At 35.7% G+C, this 17216-nt stretch overlaps 3 protein-coding genes across 4 annotated transcripts; 2 read left to right on the top strand and 1 right to left on the bottom strand.

Annotated features, from left to right (window-relative positions):
- The first annotated feature begins 857 nt into the window (after positions 1 to 857).
- Positions 858 to 9064, top strand: LOC113492656 (homeobox protein aristaless-like 3). Its single transcript, XM_026870244.1, has 3 exons — positions 858 to 2970; positions 5826 to 5949; positions 6031 to 9064. Exons 1-3 carry the CDS (start codon positions 2627 to 2629, stop codon positions 6682 to 6684), a joined length of 1122 nt encoding a protein of 373 aa, XP_026726045.1. The 5' UTR covers positions 858 to 2626; the 3' UTR covers positions 6685 to 9064.
- LOC113492653 (transcription termination factor 5, mitochondrial-like) lies at positions 9062 to 13371 on the bottom strand. Of its 2 annotated transcripts, XM_026870240.1 has the most exons (8): positions 13123 to 13369; positions 12692 to 12929; positions 12191 to 12351; positions 11200 to 11540; positions 10942 to 11073; positions 10745 to 10863; positions 10079 to 10327; positions 9062 to 9847 (listed from the first exon to the last, which is right to left on the bottom strand). In XM_026870240.1, exons 1-8 carry the CDS (start codon positions 13247 to 13249, stop codon positions 9619 to 9621), a joined length of 1596 nt encoding a protein of 531 aa, XP_026726041.1. In that variant the 5' UTR covers positions 13250 to 13369; the 3' UTR covers positions 9062 to 9618. The 2 variants fall into 2 exon arrangements, with proteins under 2 accessions (XP_026726041.1, XP_026726042.1); XM_026870241.1 differs by lacking the exon at positions 10079 to 10327 and having other exon boundaries at positions 13123 to 13371.
- Positions 13372 to 13580: 209 nt separating this feature from the next.
- Positions 13581 to 16928, top strand: LOC113492655 (transmembrane protein 43 homolog). Its single transcript, XM_026870243.1, has 8 exons — positions 13581 to 13884; positions 13968 to 14072; positions 14148 to 14374; positions 14740 to 14933; positions 15164 to 15339; positions 15724 to 15952; positions 16186 to 16291; positions 16436 to 16928. The coding sequence occupies exons 2-8, from the start codon at positions 13968 to 13970 to the stop codon at positions 16575 to 16577; spliced, it is 1179 nt and encodes a 392-aa protein (XP_026726044.1). The 5' UTR covers positions 13581 to 13884; the 3' UTR covers positions 16578 to 16928.
- Positions 16929 to 17216: the final 288 nt, after the last annotated feature.

Below are 17216 nucleotides of genomic sequence, written 5' to 3'. Positions count from 1 at the left end.
ATTTTTTTTTTAAACAGTTTAATGTGTAGCTATGAGTGTGTGATGATGTTTGCTTGACAAAATGGTTTAATGTGTATGGATACTTAATTTTATTGTGACCTTTTCACTGTAAATACCTGCACGCTAAGCGAAAAATAACTACTTAATTGTAAAGCTGGACCTGTTTTGGAACTTTCGTCAAATATGTTAAAATATCTTTGAAACTCTAAAATGAAATATACTATATTCGAACTCAACTACTTATTTCAAGAACTGGTTGTTGCCGGCGGCTTCACCTGCGTGGAGGAAATATAGTGTTCTTTATTTGTAGTTCAACCTAAAGTCATGCCGAAAATGTTACCTACTGACGTATAAAGTTATCTTCGCAATTTTTATTGTAAATTATCAAATCACATTAGTTTGGCAACACCCACAGCTAGGTATAGGCCTACTCTCTTTTCTGACACTTTTTCATTCAGTATTGTGGTGGAAACACGGTGTCAAGGGCGATATTGAAGTTAGTACCTGAAATCACTTGCAAATTCGTATTTACAGTTAGCAAAGCAAGCGATTGCTTTTAAATAGAGGTACATAATTTTTATAACCGACAAATATATATTCACAAATAATTTATACGCACGCCTTATCTTAAACTTTAAAACTTATTCACAATTTGCATAACATTTTTAACGGTTAAAAGAGGTTTCATTTATAACATGTGTGAGGATAAAATAATGTCTGAAAACAATCACACACTATACCTACGTATTTTGAATGCACTAGTAATAATTAATATTTTAATAAGCTTTTAAGGTACGATATTTTTATGTAAAATTAATTAAATAAACAACAAAGAGTGGTGTAGAAATAATTTAATAAATTAATTAATCGTACAAATATTTACCATCTTAACAAAACTAAATTATGTCTTTACAATTATCAAGATTTTTCTAGTACAAATGTAGTTGTCATTGTTAATTATGTGTTACAATATTTTCAGTATTTAAATAAAATGGCTCTAAAGATTTAATGTAACTTTGTACACAACTAGGTACCTACGTACGTATTGCTCGATGCCTGTCAGCACGACAGACCCGACGCTCAGACAACGCACGAAATCCTCGAACGGAACACGCAGCCACCACAATTTTCATCACTAACACTTTAGTTTTTACACTTCACAATTAATATCGCATCAGACCAAAAAATACCTAACTCATAGCAAAAGTCCGCTATGTGAGAAATGACTTAGACCACAATATATCGACACACGCGACGTCTACTCTAAGTAGCTTTGACCGTGACCCACTTATATCAAAGCCTACAAACTGCAAATGCGCAGAGAAGTGCATCAGCGAGTGCAATTCGTGTTGTCTGAAAGTCACCAATAAGCCCAATGAAGCAGAGATCCCGCTGGCGAGCGCCAGCACCAACCTAAATAGACTCTGATCATCTAAATTGACTTCAATTAAATAACAACCGAAATTGTTGAAATGCGCCATTACTCCCTCGGCGTTAATCTAAGTGCCAATAGTCAGGGCGAATGTTTTATTAATAATAGCCAGCAATAACTGTTAATTAATAATTAAGCGATGGTGTCGTCAATCGGCATCAGTGCGCGTGCGTCGGTCGCGGCGCAGCGCGCATTCACATAAGCTGCATCCTTTCAGCATCCCGTGTTCACGACGAGCTCCTACCGCTGTTACATTAACGTGCGCTTTGCGGATTTCTGGTTTATGCCAATAGCTCAGGTCATAATAGGGGTGCGATAAAAGCTCCAGTAAACATGGCAGTAATCATTGGTTAAGGGTCCATGAAATGTTTGTTTCAACCTGAAAAATACATCATGGACTTACAATATTATGCGTCTTCATGATGTTTTAGTTTTTAGCAAGTGTTGTTCAAGTGATGTTCGATTGAGAAGTGATTTTATTTCCCACGGCTATAAATCATGCAGCAGACATACGAGTGGTGTTGATACGGATTTATAATAAAATACTATGGAGTTTCAAAATAATGATGTGGGTGTTCGCGCCCTACAATAGCAACGATACAAACAAATATCGGGAGATTTTGTGGGAATCCCGCATGGTGTTGCGGAGCCGGCAGCGAGAGCGCGACCCGCAGCCGCCGCGCGAGGGGAGCGCCAGCGCCGAGCGCCCCGGGGGAGTGGCTGCACCGCACTGCGATTGGTCTCTCTGCACACTCCGACCAATGTCATAAGCGCCGGTTCGAGATACTCCATTCCGTCCCCTCCTGCCCCGCGCTACGAATTATAATAGCACTTCCACGTTCGCTCCCGACTCTCTCGGACGCGCTACTCATTGGTTCAAAACATACGTCGAGCGACGTATTATGGTAATATAAATTGACCAACCGTAGACCAAATTCGGTTAGTTCGTTAAAGTTGATTAAAGCCATTTAACCGGGACGGACACGAGGATACGAACGGCGCGAGCGTTCGTCGATCCCGGGGGTTTAGTTAAATGAAGTCAAATTGTTTAATATTGGAGTAGATAAATCTGTGAGTCGGGTTCGCGAAGGTCGAGGCGAGCTGTGCAGCGGCAGGCAGGAGGCCGCCGCGACGGAGCCGAGCGAGGTGCGCGCCGAGGTAGCGGGCCCGCTGCCGCCCGCCGCCGACGGCTACATGTACGTTTGCGGGGACGCCGCGCCGGGCGCGCGCTACGAGTGCGCCTTCGACCAAACGCAGCCCATGGAGCACCCGGCCTTCGACGACCACATGTTCGGCGAGTACGCCAAGGAGCGCCACGTGCAGGTCGTGGTGGGCGACGTGGCCGACCTGCAGTACCGCGACGAGCTGCCGGTCTTCGCGGCAGGCGGGGACCCCAAGCGCAAGGAGGAGCCGCTACTGCTACAGGCTGTGGAGTCATCGCCGGCGCCGCACCCGCCGCCACCGCCACCGCCCACGACCTCCAAGAAAAGTGACAAGAAAAAGAGCGATAATAACGGAATTAAGAAGAAGAAAACTCGGTAAGTACCTACCTTTATTCGTAACAAAGCTTACTACAAGCATTTTTACAAGTGTACAATAGACGGTTTAAAGTTTATCTACGAATATTGTGTAGCAGTCTTGTAGGCGTAAGGTAACTTCTTCGTAGCACATTCGTAGAAGTTGCTACGATATTTTATATTCGTTTTGTCTTTGTAGCAATTCCAAGAGTTAAAATTAAAATACTTTTATTATCTTCTACTATAAGTTTAAAATTACTGTTAGATATTAAATTTATTGTTTTTTATAATAACTTTTACGTTTTGATATTCTGCTGAATTTGCAACAAATGCTAATCTGTCGCAATATGTTTAATATAAGCATTTTCATTTGTCTGAGATTAATCACAAGATCTTATTTAGATAAAGGTCCACACAAAGCAAGTTACGTGAATACCTTCTTAGTCGTATTTATCGGGATAGCACGACAATTTTCGGACCCAATCGGAGTCCCAAATGGCGCCAAATCAGAAGAAGTTTTAACAAATACTCATAAAAAGTTTCTTATTATCTTATTACTAATACTATCTCTTAGAAATATATAACTACAAGCTGTAATTTAAATTTTCAAAACTGTTTAGCTGATATATAAATAGACAACCTTAGGATGGACTTCATATAGAATGAGCAACATTAATGACCATTTTTAAATACCCTCAATAATATTGGTATAACATTTTTGATGAAGATCTTCAAAAATATTATACTATTTTTTTGAGGATAGTCAATCTCTCATATTTCATTATTTGTTTATTCTTAGTTATGAATTCGTGAGTCGGCTCGCGCCTCGGTCACAGGTGGCTGATGGCATTCGCGAACCCTTTCGATATAAATTGTACCGTATCTTCACTTATCACTTAACTTTCCCTATATTATACTCGTATTACTTGTATATCTCTTTAGACATTGCTTTGTAGTGCAGTTTTGCTACAAAAATGGGTAGTGTGTATAGAACAAGCAAAAGAAACTTTATTACCACATTCATGGATGTTGGAAGGTACTTTAGGACACTTTAGGTACTGTGGGCTCCGTACTAATAGGCTGAATAAAACAATTAGAAACAAAACAGAGACGCCTATCAAATATATGGCCGTTGCAAGCGTTGCTTGACCTCAATGTTAATTTATATTATTTGTTGTTATAACGGCAACAGAAATACATTATCTGTGAAAATTTTAAACATTTTGTCATATATGATAAAGCCTGGTGATAGTCACTTAGCGAGTTTCATATTTGGGTACGAATAATCTAATAAATTATTTAAATCTTCTATTTATACAATAGTCTTCATTTAATATTTTGTGTAGATTATTTTAGATGAACCCACTGCTATAATTAATTCAGTGCTATCGGGCCGCCGTGTGTCGGCACGCGTCAGTCACAGGTGACCGACGGCATGCGCGCACCCTCTTCATATTAACTGTATCGTATCGTCGCAGTTTACTACCCCTATATTATATTATTTGCATAACTAATACGATGATTTGTAAAATGTGATAAAAACCATATGGTTTTGTTGGTGTTTTTTTACTTTTTTATATTGTTTAGTAGAAAAAAATTACCTATTTTTTGTGCAGTTTTGAAATTGTTATGCTTTAACCTTTTTCCATTACGGGAAATATGGAGCATTGTACACCACGCCAGCTCTCTGCCGGACGGCGATTTCACATTGAAATATTTAGAATCCAGGTCTAAACAAACTGTTTTTCAGCTCGTTTATAATAAAATTATGAATAAGACACATTGATAGTTTTGGTGTCTAGGATCGAACCTCACGCAACCATGACAATATGCTCCGACATAAAGTAAAATAAGATTTCCCACGCATTTATTAAACAAAAATGAAAAAAATCGTTGAAAACTAAAAATTAACCCGCAGTCAACATAACTCAATACTACAATTTTTAACTGATAAGATATTATCTGATGTAAGTGTGAAAAACATAACGGACCAACACCCTTAAAAAGACAAAGTTTCGACACCCTTTCTTGGTAACAGTACACTTGATGCTGGCGTCTTACAATAATAACAAAAATATATAAATAGTATTACAAAAGCGACATGCTATGTTCAGATTAATTACCCGTATGGCCGCGGGGAGTCAATTGCCTTATCGCACCATCTTCCACTGAATGAAGGGGTCCAGTTTAATGAACGTAGTTGCAACACCATCTCTCAATGATCTTTATGTAGATAGAGTGCAGCTATTATGGCGCTCATCTCGTCATGAATTAGCTCACGTAACCATTATATAGTTGAGTTTCCATTAGTGTCTTAAGTTATTATGCCTTTGTGATGTTAGGGTATAAATATTGTAATAATATTTTTGTAGCCGGCGTGCACTACGAGATAAATTTAAAAAAGACTACTGTTGAATGATAAAAAAAATCCATGGATCATAATTTTAATTAGTATTTAGCCGTTGACAGAACGACGTGTTGAAATAAAGTATCAAATAAATATGTGGTGCAACAATTAATAACACAACGCCACTATAAGTTTAGAGTCAATTGGCAGGCAATTAGAGGTGCTCGTGCGCAACAGGGGTGAATTTCGTTTCACGCTCAATCAATTTCTGCGCGTGCGCAACCCGCAGCCATATTGCACGCGTCAGATGGTAGATGTGCTCGAGAATGATAAGAATATATTTATTTGTGAATGTATAATTGAGCATATTACATCGAGATGGTTAAGTGGTGCTCTATCTTTTTGTTTGTCAACAATCAACGAATTTATTATATCGCATTCTTGTATTTGTTTACTTGTAGGTATTTTTATAGGTAGAACAACTAAGCGAATTGGGATGATTTTTAAATTAGTTTCTTTTTGTTCACAGAACAACTTTTACGGCGTATCAGTTGGAGGAACTGGAGCGAGCGTTTGAACGTGCGCCATACCCGGATGTGTTCGCGAGGGAAGAACTAGCTCTCAAGCTCAACTTGTCTGAATCACGAGTACAGGTACAATCCATTTTGTCAATATTTTTATAACGTAAGTCAATACCTTTGAACTTCCGACACTAAAATGTCTTTTTTTCATAGGTTTGGTTCCAAAATCGAAGAGCGAAATGGAGGAAACGCGAGCCTCCGCGTAAAACAGGGTACATAGGTTCCAGTTCACCGAGTTCGACTACGCTAGGTGGTGGTTTTTCCGGCATTGGTAGCAACCTGCCCGCGTTCCCGCAGAACGGCCTGCCAGCTCCCGCCGACTCCTGGTCGTACCAGCACTCGTACGAACTTTCGTCACATCACTTACTATCGTCTAGCAGCGGGGGATATCCGGGCTTCAATACCCAACCGGCTGCGTATTCTTACACGACCGTGCTCAATGGGCATGACGGTCAGATGTTTGCTCCGCGGCATTCCTATGAATACGGGGAAGGGAGTCCGCCACCGCTGGGCGTTCGCGACTACCCGATGATGGCGGCTCACTCGCCGCAGATGGAGGCGCACGCGCACGACGACAAGCTGGAGTACCGCTCGCACGAGCACGAGGACAAGTACTCGGCGTGCGCGCTGCAGGACGAGCCGCCACGCTACGCCGCGCCGCCCGACGACTACGACAAGTGCGCGATGGTGCCGCACGACAAGCACTACGAGATGGAACGCCACTCAGATCTCACGCAGCCAGTAGTCGTCAAAATGGAACCCAGTACCGGCCAGGCATACACCGCACTGCCCCCTTTTTTGAATTGAAATACTCTTTTTCGAAATTATCCTAGCGTTAGGTGACTAAGCCAGAATAATTTCGAAAGGGAGTATTAGTAATAAATGTACAGAACGGTGGTAAATGCGTTGTGGGGGTCGACAAGCAGATCTTATTATTTTGTTCTCATTTTTATAGAGATTTTTATTTGTTTCAACCGCTTTTTTATATGAATAAATTTACTGATCTTATATTATCAGGGATGAGTTCATATAAAATAAGTGTTAAGTAATAACTAATTAGGAATAGGATAGTGCATCATTGTATGGAATCACAAATGTTGAGTAAGTTATTAGGTAAACTAAGTATGGAAATAGATCTACCTTTTATATTTTTGTAGTTAAAAAGTTAAGTTCGCTGTGTTTTAAAGATTTGCAATAAATGTAAATTATTACTTATTTAAATTAAATTTAAATTTACTTAGACATGACCCATTTGGGTTTATTTGATAGTATTATAATAAAATTAGGTTATACAACAATTATAACGGCGAATATCGGAGAAATTACTTATTTATTGACTTAATGAAACAAACAGATGATAAATTCTTATTCTTTAAAAATGACCTGGCGTTTATTCATTTTTGTTATATAAATATGATAAACGTTTTGGGTCGATGCAAAATATAAAAACCTTCTAGTTCTGGGTGAATTCTTGTCACTTGAAACCAAGACTACCATTAGACCTGTACCTAATGATACTTAAGTAATTTCTCTTTTAGTTGCCTGTATAACTAAGTAGTATGAATAGTATCTATCTAATATCTATACTATGGAGTAAAATACTCGTAGACTTCGCTTCTCGTGCATTCCTTGTGCCTTATCTTGACAGTGCCTATTATAAATTAACTGTTATATACTAGATAGTATTTCATAATTATCATGTTCATACATGCATCTTATTAAGACATTTTTACGTAAGGTAAATATTTTTATATACTCAGTTTGTTAAAACGGAGTGTACTTTAAAAATGTAAGTTAGAAAGTAAATTGTACATAAGTTTGAAAACGTGAACAGTTCGTGCCAAAAATTAATTAAAATTAAGTTGCCTTTGTAGGCAGAAAGCATCCAAAAGGTGCTCGTTAGAGATTTACTTTTAGAAAAGTTTTAGATTTACGTAAATAAGTTTCATGTTTTATTTATTTTAGAAACACAATTTCCCCTTAATCCAATACCTAATTTATATTGATGGTACCTTAGTGGCCTATCATATACAAACTAGCTTCAATGTTATACACCCAAATGTGTCGAATAACATAGTCAAAGTTTTTATCGATTCGCGAATTTAACCAAAGGCTCATAGCCTGAAGTTCTTTTTGATTTTTTTTTTAATATTTAGGTACCATAGGTCGTAGAATTTAAACATGTCGGTCATTTTGGGTGGAAGGTTGTGAGACACTCAGTTTCATCTGGAGTTTCTATATTCCAATATTAGATTGGAATCTTTTAGACCTTGTTAGTTTCCTAAATCAATGATTACCAAAGTTTTTTTTATTTCAATTATGACTCAAAACCCTCAGGTTCACACACGGTCTGACGTCAACGGAATTTTATATGGTACGTACGAAAAGTGCTACATGATAGTTAGAGCGAGACGCATTTATAGACGTACAGTAGGTAGGAGAGAGATGTTAATATATTTTAGTTCTTATCAGACGTGCCATATAAAATAATCCGTACATAAGTAGGTTTTTCTGTGCGGGAAAGAAAACTGCTGCGCCTAGTTCATAAATTTGATTAATGATTTTGCAGAAAATACTTATGACCGAATAATTCAACGCGACTATTTTAAACCGATGTTATCTCATGCTGTCTCTGTCACTTTAACGTGTAAAGCAGCGACAGATTATATTTAAGGATGTCTTAAAGTTAGTTGGTTAGATAAAGCTTGTTTGATATTATTATACTTAGTTAGTAATTATTTGTTTGACATTCACAGATCGTTATCTTAAAACATTTTTATATTTATTAGTTTTCGTTTAATATGAATTACCGTGGTATAAGTTTGGCATTTAAATTTGTCAAATGTAAAAAAATAATATGTGGATTATTTGATAATTTAAAACCTACGTAATACCTAGACACTTAAATAAGTAAATTGATCCGAAAAATATTTTCTAACTTGTTGCTGTTTGTGTAAGCAACAAAATACAGGCCAAAGGTAACCCTATACATTATTATATCTACCTACTTGTAGAATTTTTAAATAAACATATATCATCAGGGTTTACTCATAGTGTCCTATATACTTCCGACATTTTAATGCATGTGTATGTTAGTTAATAAAACTTATGTTAAGTTTATAAGAGCAATAAGCTGGATTTTGTAATATTTAATTATAAGAAAGACGAGAAATTATAATACAAATGTGCTTAATGAGTTTTTTTTATTTTTGTGTACATTATTTATATACATTTTTTACACAATTCAACATTAATTTATCTGCATTTGACTCAGGTTACTAATGACTAATAAAATCAAGTTGGACTAGCAACACTAAAGGTTATGTGAGAGCCATCCATAGACAGCCATCTTTCTGATGGTATAACTGTTACTATGCTGTCTATTTTTCTCCAAATAGGATCAACTATGAACATCTGAACTGTCTGGGTACAGCCTGTTGACAGACAGACGAGCCCTTGTAATAGAGTTAGGAACCCTTATAAACCAATTCACATTATATTGAACAGGCCACATCAAACTTATTAACAGGTATGAACCATGGAGGAGGACGCCTACCTCAAACATTTAAAATAAGAACTACTGAACCGAGCCAACATCAAAGTTTCAGGATTGAGCATTGGAAATCTTTACAAATAAAAAAAAACTAACTGACAATGATTTTTGTTTTAACACTGTCGATCAGTTGTAATAAAAAAATGCAGCCTTCAATGATTTCGAATCACTGCATTTTAAAAATCCCGTCATACGGTTTGTGAGTTTACTTTCATTGCTTCCTGAGTAGACCAGATACCGTCTCCACTAAAATGGTACTTCTTCTCAATTTCATATAGCACCAGACTTAGAATCTGATCGTCAGTCAGGCTGTCTATATTCAAGTAGTTGTAATGTAAATCAGTGTTGGACTCGTCATTATCATTTTTGTGTTTACGTTTATTTAGCAGGTTGTCTATGTAGTGTTGTACTACCGACCTGGAAAAACAAATGGTTTTATTACTAGTTGAGCTTTATCGAGCAAATAGGACTTATAATAGAAAATCCTTGTTCGTTATTCGAGATCAAACAAATAAAATAATAATTTAGATGATAAAGAGCCCGTTACATTAACAGTCAAAATCTGTATGTTACAGATTTCATGCAATATTTTTTTATATACTTTTATTGAAATCACTTATACGACGTCATTAAAAAAATGTAACTTACATTGGATATAAAACAATCTGGCAATTATTAAAAATAGTTTGATCATCGAACTTTTTCTTGAGAAACGTCAGGGTTTCGTCGATGGAGGTCATAGCTACATGCAGCCAGTACTTGTGTCGTCTCAGCTGGATTAATATGCTTTGCTCAAGAGAAACGCTGTTGTTCACAGATGGCAGTTTGCTTAGCGACGATGATATTATTATTGCTATATCTCTCCCGCAGACTTTGTCGCCAAAACTGCTTATGTAACTGTAATGAAGTAAGTATACAAATGTATACAAAGTATCTTTGATTTGCAAGGGTCAATGTCCACTGAAAGAGTAGCTGGTGTAAAAGCAGTAAAAACTAGGCGTCGCGAAACGCAAGAAGCTTGTGCAGACTCTTGGTGCCTTGCTGCGACTCTTTGAACTTCAAATGACTGTCATACTTTTTATTAACGTTCTCTACATCGGTAAAAAGATTCATTTTTTTATATAAATAAGCCTCCGGCCGCTGTTGTCATGATGTGCCTTGACCCTTAGTGTACTAATTTTTTGTATTGACAATGCTTAACAAAAAATGCCAAACAAAGGAAGCTTTTTTATTGTTCAAACATTTAATTTTAAATGATTTTTAAAAGCTTCTTATACAGTTTTAGTACATGTTACGTTATAACTCATTACTCACTTTTCAAATATTTTGGTTGACGACACTAAATGATTAAGACTGAAACACTGTTTTTTTGCAGTCTGCATCTTGGTTAGGCGGTTCATCATTTTCTTCTTATGTATTACCAGGAAGAGGATCTGAAAAATACTTACTGAATTAAATATATTCAAAATACATTCCAGCGAAAGTCGAAACTCATGTAATGAAATATTTACCCTAGGATTTGTTTTTAATACTTGGTATTCTTTTAAATTAGTAAATTCTTCGAGACGCTCTCTAACAGTTTCCGGGCGCATGCAGAAAACCTTCAAACAACGTCTTTGAGCTTCGTCTGATATTCTGTATTCCTGGAAATGAAACATAGTTAATTGTAAAGTGACCACTGAAGTATATCAGTCGTTTATTTATTTACTAATTTTCTTTTTAAGTATAATCTTCGATAAGGTTAAGGTTACTTTTAAATGATATCTTACCTCTAATACATTCCTAACTTGAATAATTGAATTATAGTTATTCTTCAAAATGGCCGGTTCTTTTTTTAAAGCGTCGCAAATATCCAAACCTGCAATACTGCCTACATTCTCCAGTATAAGCTTTGTATGCATAGGATCAGCAGATATAATAAAACCGTTTCTTTTAATTCCTTCATTGTCAAACTTAATTTTATTCTGCGCTATACTGATGGCTTCTTGGATGTCTGACATTGGCCTATGTTTCAAAGGCAGGTAGTTTCTACAGTATTTTTCAAATTGTTCCGGTGTTACTGATAACTTCCAATGTAAGAACCTCTCCAAAATACTTACACGAATTGTTACTGAAAATCAAATGTTGTAATTGTTTGTTTTTTTTTAAGAATAACAGTTTGTTAGGAGCTGTGGTTTGAATAAGAATTTGTGTGATCTTCAAAAGCTTGTTCTGATTTGGGTAACTTTATACAGATAATTTGATTGTTTGTAACCCCATGAATAAGGAATTATAATGGGAGTAGCTATATACAAGAAATAAACTGTGTCGACATAATATATTTTACCTATAATTTAATATATGGATCTTTATTATTTACTTATACACGGTGATTTTTTTGTCGTCTTACTAAAGGGGCCCAGTTTATGTATCCGACGTAAAATAGGCGCAATTTTTTTTTTATCATCAGCTAGGATAATAAGTATGAAGAAAAATTAAACAAGAGAAATCTGAAATATACTCTTAAAAATGATAAAAACGCCGCCGCCCGCACCATCACCATTGTTACAAGGCTCGGACCGCGCTCGCAACAGAGCTGTGTTTCTAAAAAACTACGAATTGCATCATAATTTGAATAAAAATTGCATTTTAAATTTATTCAAATCTCATAAATACCTATTTTTTTATCATGAACATGTTCTAGTTATTGGATACATGAACTGGGCTGCTTTTGTAAGACGAATAAAAAATCACGGTGTATAAAAGTAAAGGTAGACTTACAAATAGTTGAGGTGGAATCTGGAAACTTCTGTAAACTCTTACAACTGTCGGGCCATTCTTGAAATTTGTCTAATATAAATTGTTCTAATTCCATGTTTGGTGGAAGCAAACCCTCTTTTTTCAATTGTATTATTTTTCGGTGTTGTACAAACGTGTGGTACCTGCAAAAAGATTCGAAAATTTAATTTTTACTCAGGAAATCATTTCTGTGTAGTCATTGACACTGATACACATACAATTACAATTGCAATCTGAGATTAATGTCCATGACTATGATCTGTTGAAAGAGATTCTATTTTATTATAAGCAGAAATTATGTATGTATGAACAAGAAATATTAAGTACATAAAAAAATATGTGAACTGTATTTTTTATGAACTTAATATTATAATAATACCAATACCAGTCCATAAATGTACCATTCCTGAGCAATGACCTCATCTTGTGAAATAGAAAAAAAATGTACGCTTTATGAATGAAAGCAACATAAATGATACTCACTTGATAATATGTTGTGGAGATATTGTAACAAAGCCACATTCTTTTAATATTTCAGCGTAGTTATCCATAGTGATGGGGTTCATACTGAAAACATGAAGGTTGTTGCAAGCCTCTTCCGGAGTAATATTGAACTTTTCTAATATTTGCAGAGTACATTGTAATCGGTCCTGTGTTATTTCGTCTATGTGTGGGTGCCTCTTTTTTAAGACTTGTAAATAATCTTGAGATATTGTGTGTCCTAAAATGTTAAATATTAATATCGCAGATAAAAATAATTTATGGAAATGTGTGATGGTTATGTTAATAAAACATTAGCATAAAAAAACGAAACTACTATGGATGTTTAAAAGTACTTCTAAAGTTTGGAGTAACGAAGACAAACAGCATTTATCATCGATTTGTTTAGATTCTAGATTTGAACGACGATTTACCTGTAGTTTTCTTATAAAAGTCTATAAACGGTATGTCGTGATATTTTCTCCACGGTACTTTAAATAAATTTAGTAAATCTATACCGCCGCCACGTAGAAATCGCAGGTTTGTTACGCAAAACCTCATAATTATAAATTAAAGTATTAATTTACATTTATGTAAAATGTAAATAATAACAAACTCGTGCCATCGTTTTTGACATTACAGTTTTGACAGCTGACACCGACATTTTAACAGCAGTTCTAAAATAGTCTAGGTTGTGATAAATGTGCATAAAATAAACATATATTTTTAATATTTTAATGAAGCTGCAATTAGTACTTTTTTACTATTTTTTACCATTTAACAAGAATTGTATTATTTCTTTGTAAGATCACGTTCCAGCTTCGGCAGTTTCTCATTTAATCGCATTTCCGACTCGTCACTCGGTGTCAATGTCAATATCATGTGTCATCAAACAATGTCATTTTCGCATTTGCGAATTTGCCAAATTATTTCAATAGAAGAAAATAAATAATTTCATAATATTTCATATAGTTTATGTGTTGTCTGTAAATAAGTATGAGCAAATAAATCAGTTTGTGTTGTGATAAGTATAACAAGCCAATCTACTATACTTTTCCTATTTAATATTATAATAATTATGATAGTGTTTTTTTATAAATAAAGTAAGTATTAAATATTATGAGGAAATACAGAAAGCTGTAGTGATTTTAAAATACTTGTTAAATGAATTGCCTGTTTGTATAATAAGTATAAAGGTGAGCACAGATTAAATGTTTGATTTTATTTACTTAAATCAAAATCTTAGAATAGAATAAAATTACTTTTGTCGCACTTTCAGATGGATTGGAGTGCTGTGAGAAATCATTTTATGCAGACTTGGTTGACCACAATCTTGAGTTTGATTTTATTTACTGGTGTCACATACTTCTTGCTTTGGGCTGAGGTATAGTTTACCAATGAAAAACTTAAAATTAATATTCTTTTAAGGAAATTGTCTAACACTTTTTATTTTTTCCAGAGCCAAACTATTCAAAGTAACCTGATGCTTGAAGAACTGGTGTCTGCAGCTGAGGGTGTTGATGTCCACACAGGAGACGAGGCTGCAAAGTATGAAGGTCGTGTTGTCCACATTATTGGGCCTTTACGAATCCTGGAACCAATATCTGAACCTGATTACAATATACAAGTACAAGCTGTTAAGCTGAGAAAAAGAGTACAAATGTATCAGTGGATAGAGGAGACTACGTAAGTTTTTTTTTAACTATCCACACTGTATTGTGTACAATAGTGTATAGTTATACCAGCTTCTGTACATTCTACTACTGGGCACAAGTTTCTCTTATATAGGGATGGTTAAGGAATTTATCACCACACTATCTCACTGTGGGTTGGTAGTTTCAGATTCCAGTCTATGTATGTAATCCAGGATTCCTCACTATATTTTGCTTCACTTTTTCGTCAGTAGTGCCTTGCTTTGAACAAGAAAATGTATATAACTTTGATAATACCATTGGTACTTTGCCTGCCTTGGGGATAAACTACACATCATGCATTTAAACACATGCACAGAACATACTAATATCTAACACAATATTTATCTTATTTTCCAGAGAACAGGACAATTTCCTGAGTGAGCCAGCAGAAGAATCTCAGAAGACATACTGGTACCACAAGGATTGGCGAGACGTGGTGGTGGACTCATCTTTGTTTTACATAAGACCGGGTCATCACAACCCACCCTCCATGCCAATGTTCAGCGAGACTCATATTGCTGAAAGTGTTAAAATCGGATGGTTATATTTAGGTGTGTAAAAAGACAGTGTTATTATGTATTTACAGTAGGTTATAAAAGATATAACCTAATTTGGTCTACCTTAAATCTAAATATGTTTCCCCAATACAGAATTAAAGCTTTAATTTGCAATTTGAGTTGATGATAAGTTGTTTTATAAGGAAACGTATTTATTTATAATTAGTTTTTCCTGTAATTTATTCATTTAGGACTTGTTTAATAATAGCCGTAATATTTTTAAGGTGTGGATGTCAAGCGCAAAGTGAATGATTACTATGAGATATGGTCTGATTCAAGGCCAGAGCGGAGTGATATTAAACTACACTCTGGATTTTACTACCACGGCGACAGCGCGCTGGAACACGAGATCGGTGATCTTCGCATACATTTCTCTTACGCGGGCCGAGAAGATGATATTGTAAGTTTGAATCTCTTTATTCGCTATTATATCAGGCGCGGATCCAGCCCCTACCAAGTTGTGGATGATGCCACAAGTAAATAAGGTATTTTGTCATGCCCACCGTGCTCAGAACGATGGATGCTCTTGTTTTATATTTCTGCTAATGCATTCTTCTTATATATTTGCTATCAAATAGATAACCTTCGCCGTAAACATGAGGAATGACTAGTTTAGCCGTGCTAAGAAATATCGTTGTTGCGGGACGTGCACTGCACAGATCAATATAGCTTAATGCTTCTCTCTCGTGTGTGTGCACGACTTGTCCCTTCATGCCCCTTTCATATCTAACTATAATTTAACGAAGTTTTAGTAAAAAATGTAACATTTCTAACTCTTATCCAGTATACTGCAGTGGGCGTGGTAGAAGGCGATGTCCTACAGGCCTACAGTCCAACAAGATTCCCTTCTGCGGATCCCATCTGTCTCCTACGCAAAGGATCCTACAGTTTGAAGCAACTGCACGATATTGAGAGACGAGATGCCAACCTGCATACATGGAAATATCGACTTCTAGGATTTGTTCAAGTTTTTGCATCCGCAATGACTTTGCACCCTGATTGGGTAACTCTATGTAAGTTTTCGATTTTCAAGCTCAAAACAAGGTTTATTAGATATAAAAAACTGCTGTTGTTCAAAGTATTCTTGTAATGTGATAAATTTGCATTCAGTATTCTATTAAAAGCGAGCGCGCTATTCGCTTTTAACAATATGAAAGAAACTCGTATGAATAGCAAATCTGTTGAAGATGTTTTTAACTTTATTTGTCGTGCTAGTTATAATAAATTATGTATATTTTGTTCTTAGTTCTGCAATGTCAATGGATATCAAGTAATTTAAGACGGTGCACAAGATTTTGGGTGAACTTAGTTCTGTCCTTTTCGTATACGCTTTTCATCATCGCTATTCCTTGGTAAGTGCTTATCGAAAACTTTTTTAATCTTTTCGTTTAGTTAACGATTATAAATTAACTCCTATAAAAAATATAATAAATCTCTTATTTTTTAATATTAATATTGAATAGAAATTAAGAATATTGCATTTTTTTTGGTTACAGGTTAGTTCACAAGCCAACGTTTGGTGCGATGGTCCTAGGGGGTGCAATGGTGCCTCTTCTACATTACTCAACACTCCTCACCAGGCGTGATGCTAACCAAGACCCACCTCCTTACAACAGATGGAACAACAATCCACATTGAATAAACCACGTGTAAAAATCATCGATTAAATAATATACGTTGGTCTCAAATACCTGGCAACATTAAGGATGGGTGGAGAACAAATCCTCGAATATTTTTACGCTGGTAATACCAGATTTTATATTTTCCTATAAAAATAGGTAATGTGGGTATATGGATAATGGATAAATAAGTAATAAAATCACATGTTAATGTACATTTACAAGTTATTTTGTGATGGGACATGTTAAGCTGAACTTTACACTTATACACATATACACGGTGTAGCTTGCACATTGGCGGTATTAGTGGTCTGCACAAAGCTAATACGTACACTGACGCTCTTCGGGATAAAGTAACCTAACACTAAAATATAATAAATTTAGAGGCCCGAAAACTGATCTAATAGCCTGTGTTCAAGTGACCATAGCCTTAGAACCACGCTCAGCCTCGTTTGTAAAAAACGATTATATTTCAGTTGTTTTTAACAGCAACGTGGTGAGCAAATAGATTAGAAAATACAATTAATCCCAGATCCCAGTTATTTTCTAGTCTACAGATAATCTATATCTATACTAATATATAAAGCTGAAGAGTTTGTTTGTTTGTTTGTTTGATCGCGCTAATCTCAGGAACTACTGGTCTTAATTGAAAAATTCT

This window comes from Trichoplusia ni, chromosome 4, assembly GCF_003590095.1.
Source record: "Trichoplusia ni isolate ovarian cell line Hi5 chromosome 4, tn1, whole genome shotgun sequence".
NCBI lineage: Eukaryota > Metazoa > Arthropoda > Insecta > Lepidoptera > Noctuidae > Trichoplusia > Trichoplusia ni.
The sequence above is the reverse complement of the archived record's forward strand: the minus strand, read 5'-3'. Positions and strand labels throughout refer to the sequence as shown.

Excerpts from the sequence above, each read along its gene's own strand:
- LOC113492656 (XM_026870244.1), top strand. The coding sequence starts at position 2,627 with ATGTACGTTTGCGGGGACGCCGCGCCGGGCGCGCGCTACGAGTGCGCC. Across the intron at positions 2,971-5,825 it reads ATTAAGAAGAAGAAAACTCG|AACAACTTTTACGGCGTATC; the intron begins GTAAGTACCTAC and ends TTTTGTTCACAG. Across the intron at positions 5,950-6,030 it reads TGTCTGAATCACGAGTACAG|GTTTGGTTCCAAAATCGAAG; the intron begins GTACAATCCATT and ends TTTTTTTCATAG.
- LOC113492653 (XM_026870240.1), bottom strand. The coding sequence starts at position 13,249 with ATGAGGTTTTGCGTAACAAACCTGCGATTTCTACGTGGCGGCGGTATA. Across the intron at positions 11,541-12,190 it reads AGATTCCACCTCAACTATTT|TAACAATTCGTGTAAGTATT; the intron begins GTAAGTCTACCT and ends TTTGATTTTCAG. Across the intron at positions 10,864-10,941 it reads TATTAAAAACAAATCCTAGG|ATCCTCTTCCTGGTAATACA; the intron begins GTAAATATTTCA and ends AGTATTTTTCAG.
- LOC113492655 (XM_026870243.1), top strand. The coding sequence starts at position 13,968 with ATGGATTGGAGTGCTGTGAGAAATCATTTTATGCAGACTTGGTTGACC. Across the intron at positions 14,934-15,163 it reads AATCGGATGGTTATATTTAG|GTGTGGATGTCAAGCGCAAA; the intron begins GTGTGTAAAAAG and ends AATATTTTTAAG. Across the intron at positions 15,340-15,723 it reads CGGGCCGAGAAGATGATATT|TATACTGCAGTGGGCGTGGT; the intron begins GTAAGTTTGAAT and ends ACTCTTATCCAG.